We start from the raw sequence: 13,205 nt of genomic DNA, 5'->3' as shown, positions 1-13,205 counted from the left end.
CGTCTTCCTGTTTCCTGAGGATGCATGGGGGGCATGGGTGAGCCTCCTACAGGCCTGTCCTGACTCCAACTTTATCTGAGGTTTCTTTAAATAATTACACTGTAGTGGGTAAAGAAAATGTCACATACCCGGACAATGGAATACTATTCAGAAGAAGGAACAGACCACTGATATAGGCAACAACATGGATAAAGCTCAAAAATATTACTCTAAGTGAAGGAACCAGAAAGAAAAGACTGCATATCGTATGTGTTACTTTCATATTACCAAAAACTCAGTGGCTTGAAACAATGCACATTTATTATCTTACAGTTCTGGACGTGAGAATTCTGAACTTTTCCGGGGCTAAAATCAAGGTGTCAGCAAAACTGCCTTCCTTCTGGAGGCTTTAGGGGAGGATGTTCCTTGCCTGTTCTAGCTTCTGGAGGCCTCCTGCATTCCTTGGCTCATGGTCCCTTCCTCCATCTTCCCAGCTGTGTGGCATCTACCAGTTTCTCTCTGGTTCCCTTGACATACTGCCTTCTCTGACTAGTTTCGGCCCATAGACTGTAGGCAAAAGTGCTGTATAACTCCTCCAAGCGGAAATCAATGAAGAAACCTAATTACCTCCTCCTCAGAAAATAGACACAAACGCAGGACGTGACACCCTCCGCGGGACCCCCACGGGGGGAGGGGGCCGACCCCAGGCAGGAGACTCGAAGGAGGCGCGGAGCCGTGTGTGACGGCGGAGGAAAGGGAGATCAGTAGCGAAGAACTCTGGTTAGGAGAACTGGCCGGAGGTGGGGCACCCAGCCTCGCCCCGGCCCGGCCGCGGGGCGCCCCGCGACCCCGGCCTAACCCGCCCCTGCTCGGGCCACACGCCCCACCGGAAGTCCCTTCTCCAGGCGCGGGGCCCCTCTGCGCCAGCAGGCCCTTCTCGTTGGTGAGTAGGGCTCCGCTCCGCCGCAGGGCGCTCCTCCGGCCGCCAGGGGCGTGCGAGGCCGCGGCTGCGCGAGCCGCTCTGGTCCGCGGCGGCCGCTCGACTGCGCGGCCCGTGTGAGCCCAGGCCGCCGCCTGCGGCCGTTCCCCCGACAACGCGCGGCCGTTCCCGGGCAGCGCGCGCCCTGCCCTGCAGCTGCCGCCATGGACGCTGGGCCCGGTGCAGCGCCTCACCCGGCTCGCGGCCGCCCCGGCGCGCCGTCCTCCGCGACGCGGGCTCCGGGGGCGCCCTGGGCGCGCTTCTCGGCCTGGCTGGAGTGCGTGTGCGTGGTCACCTTCGACCTGGAGCTGGGCCAGGCGCTGGAGGTGAGGGGGCGCGGCGGGGCCGGGGAGGGCGGGCCCTCCTGTGCGTGTGAGGTACCCCCGGCAGGCCCCCCGATGGCCTCTCCATCTCCGAAATCCTGCACCGGTCATCCCCGAAAAGGTGCGCCCCAGCAAAGGAATGAAAGGCCAGTAGCCAAGACCTCCGGCTGGGAGGGCGGCGAGAGGAGCCCTGCGCTTTGGGTAGCCAAAGTGGTACTCCTGATTTTTTTCCCCAATAAAAATCTGTCCTCACACTAGCCACAATACCTTCTCCCCTACTCCAGCCAGAATCCCAGGGGTCACTCCTGACTCCCCCTCCCTCCACCCCACATCCATCCGTGGGCAAGACTGACAGCTCCACCTCCAGCAGGGATCTCAGTTCCATTGCCTTTTCAGCTGTTCCCGGAAGTCCACCCTTTGTGGCTCTCCTGCTTAAAATCTTTAGACATTTTCTTGTTCACTTAGAATCACATCCAGACCCGTTGGGGTCACATTCCAGCCACAGTGGTCATCCTTCTGTTGACTGGCCACACTCAGCCCAGCCAGCCTGGGGTGTTCCCTCTGCCTGCAAAACTTCCCCACCCCCCACCCAAGTGGGTCTAAGTGGAAATGTGAGACTCAGGGAGTGAGGCCTTCCGCCTGCCCTGAAGGCCATGACACAGACCCTGGAGCTGATTGGTGCAAGGGAGGCTGGGAGGTAGACGTCACACCGGTGAAGGAACTTTCTGAGAGCCCAAGAGGCGGTGGGTCCTGTGACTGCAGTTGGCAACGATGAGGCTGATCCACCTTTGTTGGGAAAGCCAACGTCAGGATGAGGGGTGTTTTCCAAGGCCTAGCTGAACTCTGTGAGGCCAGGGGAAGCCCAAGTCTCATAAACAGAAAGGGCTGACACTGCCCAACTCTCTGTGGAGACCCCATTCATTCCCACCTGTCCCCACCTGGCGTGCGCTACTGTGACAGCCCTGCTCGCCAGAGGGACTTGAGCACAGAGAGGTGAGGTGATTTGCCCAACATCACAGAGCCCGTCGCCATCTTACCGGTGCCCAGATTGTTCCCAGTAAAATCGCAGGAGGAGAGAGCCCACTGTTTCCTTAAGGCATTCTCTCATGTGTAATTTTCTGGAACATAACCATTCAAGCAAGAATTCTTAAGAGATCCGTGTGCTTGGGCTTCTGAGCTTTGGCTGAGGCTGTATAGCTGGGAAGGAGTCACCCAGGGACCCCCTCATTGTCAAGTCTGCAGGAATCAGGCCTTGCGACCACGCAGCCCTCATCCTTGCCGTTTCTCCCTCCCCTGGAAATCATGGGGAAGATCAGGTTCGCTTCAGCCGAAACCACAGGCGTTCAGGGAGCACTTGCCCTGCACTCACTTATGCAGGGCTGGGCCTGACTGAGCACCACGAAGGCTCTGGCGCTGCCCTTGGTGCTGGGATGTGACGGAAGACCAGGGACTGCCTTCCAGGGGCTCATGGATCACTGAGACTTCAGGGACAGACACAGCTGAGAGGAAGGGATGGGGCTGGGCCAGATCTTGGAGGATGAGAGGGAGGCAGCTGGACAGGGGAGAGGGGGCTGTTGCAGGAACCCTTCCCCTGAAAAGGCCAGCAAAAGCAAAGGCAAGGAGCTGTCCATTCGTTTATTCAATAAGTCAAGTACTGAGCAGCTGCCACCAGCCAGGCCCAGCACTGTTGGTGCTGGACACAGGGACACAGCTGCACAAGAAGACAGGGCCCGGCCCTCCAGGAGTCCTGAGAGAATTTAAAAACACTTATTAATCTACTGTGAAAACACAAATACCTTACATATTAATAGAACTATGAATACTTCCACAAAACAACCATGTTTTCAATAACAAACTTAGGAGAGTGGCATTATTTGACACTTCTACAACCCTTACTAACATCTGGCCAAATAGCAGGCAGCTGGATTCTCCCATTGGCTTCAGGGCTACCCCTCGACGGCCTGTGTCACAGCGTCTAGAAGGTACACACAGCAAGGAGACGGGAGTGGGAAAGGCAGTTGGACCTCCAGGAGCCGGGGACCCACACCACACTTTAAGAGGCACTTCCCTGGAGGCACCTGAAAGCAGAGCTCACGCATCTCTTCCTCAGGGACGACTGGGTTACAGGAGCAGCAGCCTGCGTGCCCAGCTCGGTGGAAAGGACGGGACTTCCACGGGCCCGGGGGCAGGGTTCACTGAACAGCCTCCTGCCCTCTGCCTCTCTCCAAGGGCTGCGCCATTTCTTACCTTGCCAGGGCATGGCCTCCCTTCTGGCCTCAGCTTCCAGCCCCTGGACATGGAGACCCTGGACATGGATGTGGGGCCTGCTCAGATGCTACGAGACTCCTGCGGCTGCAGACCAGATTCAGTGCCCGACCTCAGCACCGAGGGCCCTTCGTGGCCCTGCCCTGGCTGCCAGGCATCTACCTTTCCTCCACTCTCCTCAACACAACACACAGGGGCGTGGCCCAAGTAGGAGCCATCCCAGAACCTCTGTGGGTCCAGCTGCACAAACAGTGGCTGGCTCCCCTTCTTCCTCGGTGCCTCCTTAGCTGACATCTTGAGGTTTCCACATGATCCACCTGTTCATTATACTTTATAGGCGTGTTTTCATACATTCCGCAAATACAGGCACACCTCAGAGATGCTGCGGGTTTGTTTTCAGACCCCTGCAATAAAGCAAGTCACACAAATGTGCTAGGAAATATAAAAGTTGTTAGATCCTGATTCCGAAAAATCAGCTGTTAAAAAAGGCATTTGTTGAGACTGCTGGGGAGTTTGAATATGGATTGGGTATTAGATGATGTTAAGGAATTATTGTTAATTTTATTAAACGTGGTAATAGTAAAAAAAAAAAAAGGAAGTATAGAAGTGATGTTTCAGGGAAGGCATAGCCCAGTGGTAGAGTGTGTGCTTAGCATAAATAAATATAAATAAATAGATAAATAAACAAACAAACAAATAAATAAATAAACCTAATTATCTCCCCCCCACCAAAAAATAGGAAAACAAATGCTTTCTTGCTAAAAAACGCTATCATTTGAGCCTTTAGCAAGTCATTATCTTTTTGCAGTATAGTAACATCAAAAATCGCTGATCACAGGTCACTGTAACAAATATAATGAGAAAGTTTGAAATGTTGCAAAAATTTCCAGAATGTGATGCAGACACAAACTGAGCAAATGCTGTTGGAAAAGTGGCACCAATAGACTTGCTGGTCACAGGGTTGCAACAAATCTTTAATTTGTAAAAAAACGCAACGTCTGTGAAGCACAGTACAGCAAAGTGTGCCTATACAGTGTCTGGTAAGGGTCTGCTCCCCACCAGGGGCTGGGAGGCAAAAGTACCAGGGCCCAGTCCCTGTCCTCGGGATGTGTGGTGTGCAGCAGAGGAGACAACAGGACCCTAGCAGCGAGCCCAGAGCAAACAAGGGCAGAAGCCGCATCATTCCAACCGTGCAAATCCCAGGATGCAGCACTTCACCATCTAGGGGTTCAGGGCACACCCCAGAAGAAGCCTCATTGCAGCTAAAACCCAACTCCTCCTCAGCATAGGAGTTTGGCAGATGGAGGGAGGAGGGGCCCATGCATACAGGCCCTCAGCTCCTGGGCTGCATGGGCTCCCGGCAGGCACGGCCACTTCCTGGGACAGCCAGCCCATTGCATCCAAGCAGACCAGGGCAACGGAGACGCCCAGGGTCCACCAGCTCCTAAGGAAACACCTGGGGACCCGTGGAGAGTGAGGGCTCTGGAAGCTCCTGCCTTTTTATTTTCCTGCAAGGAAATCCATTCTGGCCGTTGGCCCGTGTACGGAGCTGTTGGGCTGGGTGCTGCCTGGGCCTCCTGCCCACCTCCCCCAGAGAAGGCCGTCTCCCGGATCACTCAGCCTGCGCTTTCATGCCTGGGGAGTGTAAAGCTTGTCCAGCTGGTCACACTGCACACTGCTGGGACCCAGGGTGCTCTCCCGGGCCCACTCTGAATGGGGCACAGGCCGGAAGCCCCCAGACCCCTGACTAAGAGGGTTGGGGTGAAGATGCTCAGAGACAGGGAGGCCAGTGCCCATGACTTCTGAGTAAAGACTGGCCAGGCCCAGTCTGAGGGAGTGGGCCCAAGGAATGGCACAGCTTCAGACAGACTTCCCACACCTGGAGGCCGGGGCCCCGTGCCACAGTTCAGACGAGTGGCGTTGAGGGGAAGAGTGTGAGAAGGGAATCTGGGATCTCGCCCAGGTGTGTGCTGGCCTCCCGCTGAGAAGGTCCTGGGGAGGTGGGGGGCCCCAGAGGAGAGGAGGGGAAGGGTCAGCAGGGAGCTGGAGGGGAGGGGTGTGGGGCAGTGCTGGGGTGTGGGGCAGGGCGTAAGGGGACATGCCTGCAGCTCCAAACCCGCCCAGCCGCACGACTGAGTCTCTGTCCCCCACAGCTGGTGTACCCCAGCGACTCCCGGCTCACGGACAAGGAGGTGGGTCCTGCCCTTTGGGAACGGACATCGCCTGGGGAGCAGGCCCTCACCCGGTTTCCTGTGTTTCAGAAAAGTAGCATCTGCTACTTGTCCTTTCCCGACTCCCACTCAGGTAGGCAATCCCAACCCTCCCACCTGGAGGTGGGCTCTGGGGCCGGGGGAGAGGAGGCCAGGCCTGCACAGTGAGCACCTGCCCTACCCTCAGCTTTGTAGAGACTCCCAGATCCCCAGCTGCAGCAGGGCGGCCAGGCTCCCCTGGGTCCTATGGGGAGACATATCTCTGGAAGAGGGACCAGCAGGCTGTGGTCTCCTTCACCAGAGGGGCCACCAGGAGCTGGGGCCCAGCTGCTGCTCCTTACCAGGCTCAGGTGCCCTGGCAGCCTGGCTTCCATCCCAGGCAGACTAAGCCGGCCCACGCTGAGATCTCGGGCCCCCCGCCGGCGCTTGTGCACACTGCAGGTGCCATTCCACGCACTGAATGTGAACCCTCAGGTGCAGGAATCAGGATGCAGGGACCCCGGTTGGCAGATGCAGACCCAGAGGGCTGGGCTTTCTCTCTGAGGCGTTTACAGCCCAGCAGAGGCCAACCCCTCCACCCCTGGTCCCCTGCCCCCGCACACTGGCAGGAGAGGGTCCAACCTGACACAGCTTAAGGGGACCACCTCCCTCCCCAGGCTGCCTCGGGGACACTCAGTTCAGCTTCCGCATTCGTCAGTGTGGAGGGCAGCGGCACCTCTGGCACCCAGATGACAGGCACGGTGACAGCGGGGTCCCCGTGTCTCTGCAGGTGGGCCAGGGCTGCCTCTCCTTGTGGGCCAGGGTCAGGCGGGTACGAGTAGCCCCTTCAAGGCGTCTGGCTGTGTGGCGGGAGAGGGTCTCCAACTGCTGAAAGCTGGGCCCAGCAGCCTGGCCTTGATTTGGAGGGGGGCAGCCCTTCTGAGGACTTGCCAGGGTCCCTGGAGCTTTTCCAGTGCACCAGGTGTGCACCAGGGTATGGCTTGGTGTGTGGAGGCCAGCAGAAGTCTCCAGATGTGCCCAGCCCCCAGACTGCTCACCACTGTGTCCGTGGAGACGTCCCTCAAAGAGGAGTTGCCCGCCTTCTGGGCCACGACTCCCAGGCCTGACCCCATGGCTGGGTCCAGGCGGGCAGGAGGAAGCCTGGGCAGTGGGTAGGGCCTGGCCGACACCACTCCTTCCAGAGGGAGGCTGCACACTACTTTGGCTACGTGTACTTCAGACAAGTGAAGGACAGCTCCGTGAAGAGGGGCTACTTCCAGAAGGTGAGCCCCTGGCCATTCTGAGGTGGTGCTGCAGGGAGGCGGGGGCCAGCAGCCACAGGGAGGGACTGCCACTGAGCTGCCAGGGCAGTAGGCCCTGCTGCCCCATCCTCGCCCAGAACAGCACCCACAGCTCTGTGTCTGGGCCCAGGACATCCCTGTCCCTTGCTGCTGGTGGGAGGGCGGCCCTCATCACCTTTTCAAGATTAGGACAACTTCAGTCTTGAACTCAAACACCAAAAGACACTCTTGTTTGACCCGTGGGACCAGAAATCTTGGCCACGTGCATTCCCCTCTGAAGGCTGGGGTCCTGCCCCGCCCTGCTGTCATTGGGGTTTTCTAATAACCCCAGAGTCCCAAATTCCTGGGGACAGCTGTGCTATGGAGTAGGTAGGACGTCCTGCCCTGGGCGGACTCTGGATGAGCCAGGTCTCAGAGGTCCCTGCAGGGTCCTGAGTGGCCGAGGTGACGTCTCACCGGCCTTTGGGCCCTGCAGTCTCTGGTGCTGGTGTCCCGCCTGCCCTTTGTCCGGCTCTTCCAGGCACTGCTGAGCCTGATTGCCCCTGAGTACTTCGACAAGCTGGTGCCCTGTCTGGAAGCGGGTGAGTGGCTGTCAGGTGCGACCGGAGCGGTCCCGTCAACCTGGCTGTAGCCTCAGCAGCTTTGGCTGGCAGCGTCCTCTCAGGGCAGGCCCCTGACCCTGGCCACCTGTGTTCACAGTGTGCAGTGAGATTGACCAGTGGCCAGCCCCCATGCCTGGGCAGACCCTGAACCTGCCTGTCATGGGAGTCGTCCTCCAGGTAAGGGCTGGCTGGCAGGGGTGGGAAGGCCCAGGTGCATGTAGATACCCACTCCCACTGGCAGCTGCTTCCTTGGTCCCCAGGTGCACATCCCATCCAGGGCAGACAAGCCAGAATCCAGTCCTCCAAAGCAGTGCGGCCATGAGGTGGGAGCCCCCGCTCCTGGGCCAGTGGCACTACACCTGCCTCAATTCTCCACTCACTTGGGCCTCCCCATCCCACCAGCTGAGGGCCTGAGGTTGGCCTGTGTCCCAGTGTAGGGCTGGGAGCTCACCACCATCTCTTGCCCTGGCCCACCGGCAGAGACACGGGGGCCCTGCTGTCACTGTGGGGCTGGGAGGCATGTGGACAGGGGCTGCCCTGGGGTGAGAGGTGCTGCTTGAGGCCTGTGGATCACCAGCCTCGCCCTCAGCCTGACCCCAGCCCCCTCTTCTCAGAACCTGCTCCCAGCCCCCGTGGTCCTCAGCAGTGTCCACGAACTGGACCTGTTCAGGTGAGCCCTGCCAGCCACTGCCTGCTGCCCCAGTAGATGACTGACCAGTCAGCCCGCAAGGCTCAGGCCTGTGGGGTGGGGGCGGAGCTGTGGGGGGCTCGGCCCCGCCGGAGTCAGCTCCTGGCCAGTTCTGTGGGGGAGAATCACGCAGAAGAGCCCGGGGTCCCAGGGTCTGCACCCAGAGGCAGTGGGCACTCTGGGCTGGAAGTGAGGTCCTGGCAGGTGGGTGCCGGAGGGGAGTGGCATGTTGGGAGACTTACTGCCTGATGCTGCCCACTCTGGGAGAGTCTCCAGGGGCTCTGCCTTTGGAGACCGTTCTGTTCTGCGCTGGGCCCGGCGGGAGCCAGGGCTGCCAGCCTCAGACACGTGGGGCACAGGGTCAGGCGACACAGGTGGGCCAGCGGAGTGTGGGGCAGTATCTTCAGACATCCTTTCCCGTCCCCGTCTTTATTCTGGTGTGGTGCCTGGTGTTCACCCGAGCTGGGCCTGCCTGTGCCCATGGTGGGGGGTGGTCATGGGCTGGGGGGCCTCCAGCCTTGCGCGGCCCCCGACACCCTTGCCTGGCCCAGGTGCTTCCAGCCCGTGCTGGCCCACGTGCAGATGCTGTGGGAGCTCATGCTCCTCGGGGAGCCACTGGTGGTCCTGGCACCCTCACCTGCCGTGTCCTCGGAGATGGTGCTGGCCTTGACCAGGTGGGCCAGGCAGCAGTGGGAGGGGAGTAGGGGCTCTGGACCAGCCCTGCCATGCTCACTGCCCCGCTGTGCCCCCGCCCCACAGCTGCCTGCAGCCCCTCAAGTTCTGCTGCGACTACCGCCCTTACTTCACCGTCCACGACAGTGAGTTCAAGGAGTTCACGACGCGCACGCAGGCCCCGTAAGCCTCCTGCACAGCCCTCTCTGCCTGCCCTCCTGCCTCTGCCTCCCCTCCCCCTCCCTCCTCCTTCTCCTCCTCCTCCTCCTCCTCTCTCTCTCTCTCTCTCTAGACCAAACGTGGTCCTGGGGGTCACAAACCCTTTCTTTATCAAAACACTCCAGCATTGGCCCCACATCCTCCGCATCGGGGAGCCCAGGATGTCAGGTGAGTGTGGCCTCTGCCCTGGGGTCTGTGAGGGGTCTGAGCCTGAGGCAGAACTGCGGCCCTGAGGCCCACCTCGGGCTTGTTTCCTAGGGGACCTTCCTAAGCAGGTCAAGCTGAAAAAGCCCTCAAGGCTGAAGACCCTGGACACCAAGCCAGGTCTGAGCCCCTCTCCCCCGGGACCCGGGCAGGCACTGGGGTGAGGTGGGTGTGGGCAATGCGCCAGCACCCCGAAGGGAGTGCCCCCCTCCCCAGGAGAGCACACTGCTACCCTGCCCTCCCCAGGCCTCTACACGGCATACACGGCCCACCTCCACCGAGACAAGGCTCTGCTCAGACGGCTGCTGAAGGTGCAGGTTGGGGGCGGGAGGGCGGGGGTGAGGGGGGCCCAGGCTGTGGCTGCTCCGGGCTCAGCTGCCCCCCCACACCTCCCCCCCCAGGGCCTGCAGAGGGAGCGGCCTTCAGACCTGCTGAGCGCCCTGCTGAGGAGGCACCTCCTGGAGCTGACACAGAGCTTCATCATCCCTCTGGTGAGGCCTGGGGAGGAGGGCCACGGTAGGGGGGGGCTGAGGCCCAGGCTTACCCTCCTCCCCCCGCAGGAGCACTACATGGCCAGCCTCATGCCCCTGCAGAAGAGCATCACGCCCTGGAAGGTGTGGTCCGGGGTGGGGCTGGGGGGAGTGAGGGAGGTCATGGGTGGGTGGGAGCCCCCCCCAGGGCCAGGCTGTCCTCACACCTGCCAGGTGTCCCTCACAGGACAGAGAAATGGGGCCACATGGAGGGGCTCAAGGTCCTCCTCTCTGGGAAGGGCCACCCTAGGATCTGTCCCAGGAGGGTGAGTGGCCTAGGAGTGAGTCTGGGAAGTGCCCTGGGGGAAAGTCCTGAGCAGCCAAGTTCCCCCCAGGCACCTGGGCTCACCTGGCCCTTGTCTCAGACCCCTCCCCAGATCCGCCCCTTCCGCCAGGATGACTTCCTGCGTAGCCTGGAGCACTCAGGGCCCCAGCTCACCTGCATGCTTAAGGGCGACTGGCTGGGCCTCTACAGGTGGGTGGACAGCAGGCAGGGTCCTGGGGCTCCTGCTGCTGGTGGCTGTGCCTACCCCTTGGTGTACAAGATCAGCCCCATAGCTGCTGCCCCTTGCCCCCCACAGGCGGTTTTTCAAGTCCCCCCATTTTGATGGCTGGTACCGGCAGCGGCACAAAGAGATGGCCCAGAAGCTGGAGGCCTTGCACCTCGAGGCCATTTGTGAGGCGGTAAGGGGGGCTGGGGGGGGTCACAGGCCCAGGGCTGGGGGAGGGCCTGGGTGATATAGATGCCCCACCTTATTCCCAGCAGAACATTGAGATCTGGATGAAGGACAAGTCCGAGGTGGAGGTCGTGGACCTGGTTTTGAAACTTCGGGAGAGGCTGGTGAGATGCCTTCCAGCCCTGCCCAACCTTGGCCAGCCGCACTTGGAGGTCGCCTGCCCCTGACCACTGCTGCCCCTGCAGGTTCGGGCACAGGGTCACCAGCTTCCCGTGAAGGAGGCAACAATGAAGCGGGCACGGCTGTACATCGAGACGGTCGTCCGCTCTCTGCCCATGGACCTGCAGGTGGTCCTGTGCTCTCCCTAGTTCGGCCCGAGGGGCATGGCCCAGGGACGTGGCCACCGGCACCTCCTTCTCCCCAGTCAAGCACAAGTGCCCCCACCCAAATTCCTGCTGCTCCAGGCTTTGGCTTCCTGCCTGGCACCACCATTGTCCCAGCCGCAAAGGTGACATTTGGAACCACAGCCTGGCCCCTGGCTGTCAGCAGATCACGTGCTGGCCAGAGCCTCACCTCCCCCTGGGCCCCACCTGCCCTCTACAGGGTCTTAGGCTGGGGGTGGGGCCAGCTGTGAGCCTTGGCTGATCTGATCTGGGCCCACGGCCACCTACCCCCTCCAGGTGCCCATCTGCCCAAGCCCAGGCCTTGTATCTGGTGGGTCCTTTGGCCCCACCAGGCTGCCCAGCCCAGGACAGGAGGAGGCAGCTGACAGGCAGACCTCTCCTCACACAGCCCACCTACTTGTCTTGCCTGAGGCTGGAGGAGTCCTTCCTACAGCCTGGGAGGGGCAGGCCTGGGAGGGGCAGGGCTCTGCCCTGTGGTTTGTTGGGATGCCGCCAGGGCCCTGGTGGCTGCTGGGAGGGTCCAGAGCCTTGTCCTCGTTCTATCCTGGAACCCCGCTCCCAGCACCAGCCCTGTCTGCTCTGTCCCACAGTGCTTGGCTGACAGGTGCCCCCCACGTGCAGTCAGATGGGTTTCAGATTAGCCCGACCAGGCCCCTCAGCTGGAGCCCTCAACAGCCACCGCAGCTTGGAATCACCGCGCTCCTTGGCCATTAGGGAAAGGCCCGGAGAGGTGACCCATTCCCCCATGTGACACCTTGGAGCACTGGGCCCAGCAGTGGTTGGTGCTGTCACAGCTCAGCACAGGGTGACGGCAGCACTGTTAGCCATCACGGGAGAGGTGTTGAGGCGAGGACCCAGAGTTGCAGGTCTTTGGGTAAGTCCAACCTTACCCAACCCCCAGACACCTCATCCGAAAGGCAAAGCGGTATAGACACCTGTGTGGGCCTCGGCGGCTCCCTAAGCCGGGTCCCAGCAAAGCGAGGTGGTGCAGGGTGCAGGCTGTGCCCCTCCAGCCGGAGCGCTCACTGACACCTCCACTCCCAGGCTGGAATTGGCAGGCACTGGTCTCAGCTGTCACAGTCAGCGTGTCCGGCCCTGACCACAGCCTGTCATGTCCCCGTTCTACAGGCAGCTGAGCCCAGTCTGGGCCGTGACTGCCTTGACAGCAGAATAGGGGAGGGAAGGGAGCGAACCCATTTTTGCAGAAGACACAAGCTGGAGATCCTGGAGTGAGGAAGGACCTTGTGGGCCCTGAGTGCCCCTCTGGACAGAGTGCCTCTCTGGATAGCCTGCCCTGGCTGTCTAGTCTAGAGCCCAAGGGCCATGGCTGCCAGGCATGTGGGTGGCTTGGGAAACTGGCCCGACCCCCTCATGACTGCGATGCCATCCGTGAGGGGTGTGCCCCAGCCGTCACCTCAGGATGTTGCATGTGACAGGGAGCTGGGGGACCACAGGCTGTGGGGGGGGGCCTCTGGGAAGCCCCCTGGGACCTTTGCCACCATCAGTCCAGGAAGGCACAGCCAGACTCCCCTGATGCCGGGTGTCCTCCCTGAGGGCTCTGGTTTTGTCCACATAGCAGTCCTTCACAGTGGCCTGTCCTCAGGATAGCTGTGGGGGCTCCAGGGAGGGACGCCTGGCAGGGTGGGCAGTGCTGCCAAGGACAGAATCCAAAGCTGAAGGAGAGAGGAAGCCCCTATGCTGGAGAGCCTGAGGCCGTGAAGGGTCCCTCTTCCTCTGGGTACAGTGCAGCCTGGGTGGGGGAGCTAGGTATGGAGTCCTGCCAGCGCCACCCTCTCCCCGAGGAGCCTCTGTGTCCCTCTCAGCATCAGGTTAACTGTGGCTTGGCTGAGTCTCTGTCTCCCCACCTGGATGGAAGCAGGCAGTGAGGGGAGAGGAGGGGGCAGGTGGGTCAGAAAAGGCAGAGCTCCCCCCGCCAGGGTCCCGGAGGGGAAGGAGGACCAGTGTGTGAGGCCGCCTGCATGTGGGGGCTGCGTGTGGGCCTGGGGTGGTGGCCCAGGATGGGGGTGGGTGGAGGACAGCAGTGGGCTGCTGCAGGGACAGGAAGGACAGGCTTCGCCCCTGAGCTTCCTGCACACTATTTAAAGACCCTTTTAGTCTGGGATGGTGGCCTTCCCACATCTTTGGTATTAAAATGCCCTTCTGTGACACAATA

The 13,205-nt window shown here is 60.8% G+C and overlaps 2 protein-coding genes across 7 annotated transcripts in view; one reads left to right on the top strand and one right to left on the bottom strand.

Annotated features, from left to right (window-relative positions):
* PPP6R2 (protein phosphatase 6 regulatory subunit 2) overlaps nucleotides 1–812 on the bottom strand; it is a 77,270-nt gene extending 76,458 nt beyond the window's left edge. Inside the window, exon 1 of the mRNA XM_072973789.1 lies at nucleotides 607–812. The gene's annotated coding sequence lies outside the window, so the exon portion shown is untranslated. The remainder of the gene's footprint in view (nucleotides 1–606) is intronic.
* Nucleotides 813–1,018: 206 nt separating this feature from the next.
* On the top strand, nucleotides 1,019–13,203 carry DENND6B (DENN domain containing 6B). 6 transcript variants are annotated; one of them, XM_072973800.1, is made up of 20 exons: nucleotides 1,019–1,284; nucleotides 5,700–5,738; nucleotides 5,808–5,850; nucleotides 6,413–6,525; nucleotides 6,938–7,018; nucleotides 7,512–7,617; nucleotides 7,736–7,815; nucleotides 7,899–7,961; nucleotides 8,253–8,308; nucleotides 8,878–9,000; nucleotides 9,086–9,181; nucleotides 9,291–9,385; nucleotides 9,476–9,541; nucleotides 9,668–9,732; nucleotides 9,823–9,912; nucleotides 9,982–10,035; nucleotides 10,317–10,426; nucleotides 10,533–10,635; nucleotides 10,718–10,792; nucleotides 10,874–13,203. In XM_072973800.1, the coding sequence occupies exons 1-20, from the start codon at nucleotides 1,123–1,125 to the stop codon at nucleotides 10,994–10,996; spliced, it is 1,743 nt and encodes a 580-aa protein (XP_072829901.1). In that variant the 5' UTR covers nucleotides 1,019–1,122; the 3' UTR covers nucleotides 10,997–13,203. The 6 variants fall into 6 exon arrangements, with proteins under 6 accessions (XP_072829901.1, XP_072829900.1, XP_072829902.1 ...); XM_072973799.1 differs by having other exon boundaries at nucleotides 10,715–10,792; XM_072973801.1 differs by lacking the exon at nucleotides 5,700–5,738 and having other exon boundaries at nucleotides 10,715–10,792.
* The last annotated feature ends 2 nt before the right edge of the window (nucleotides 13,204–13,205 follow it).

The sequence above is a fragment of the Vicugna pacos genome, chromosome 12, assembly GCF_048564905.1.
Source record: "Vicugna pacos chromosome 12, VicPac4, whole genome shotgun sequence".
Taxonomy (NCBI): Eukaryota; Metazoa; Chordata; class Mammalia; order Artiodactyla; family Camelidae; genus Vicugna; species Vicugna pacos.
The sequence above is the reverse complement of the archived record's forward strand: the minus strand, read 5'-3'. Positions and strand labels throughout refer to the sequence as shown.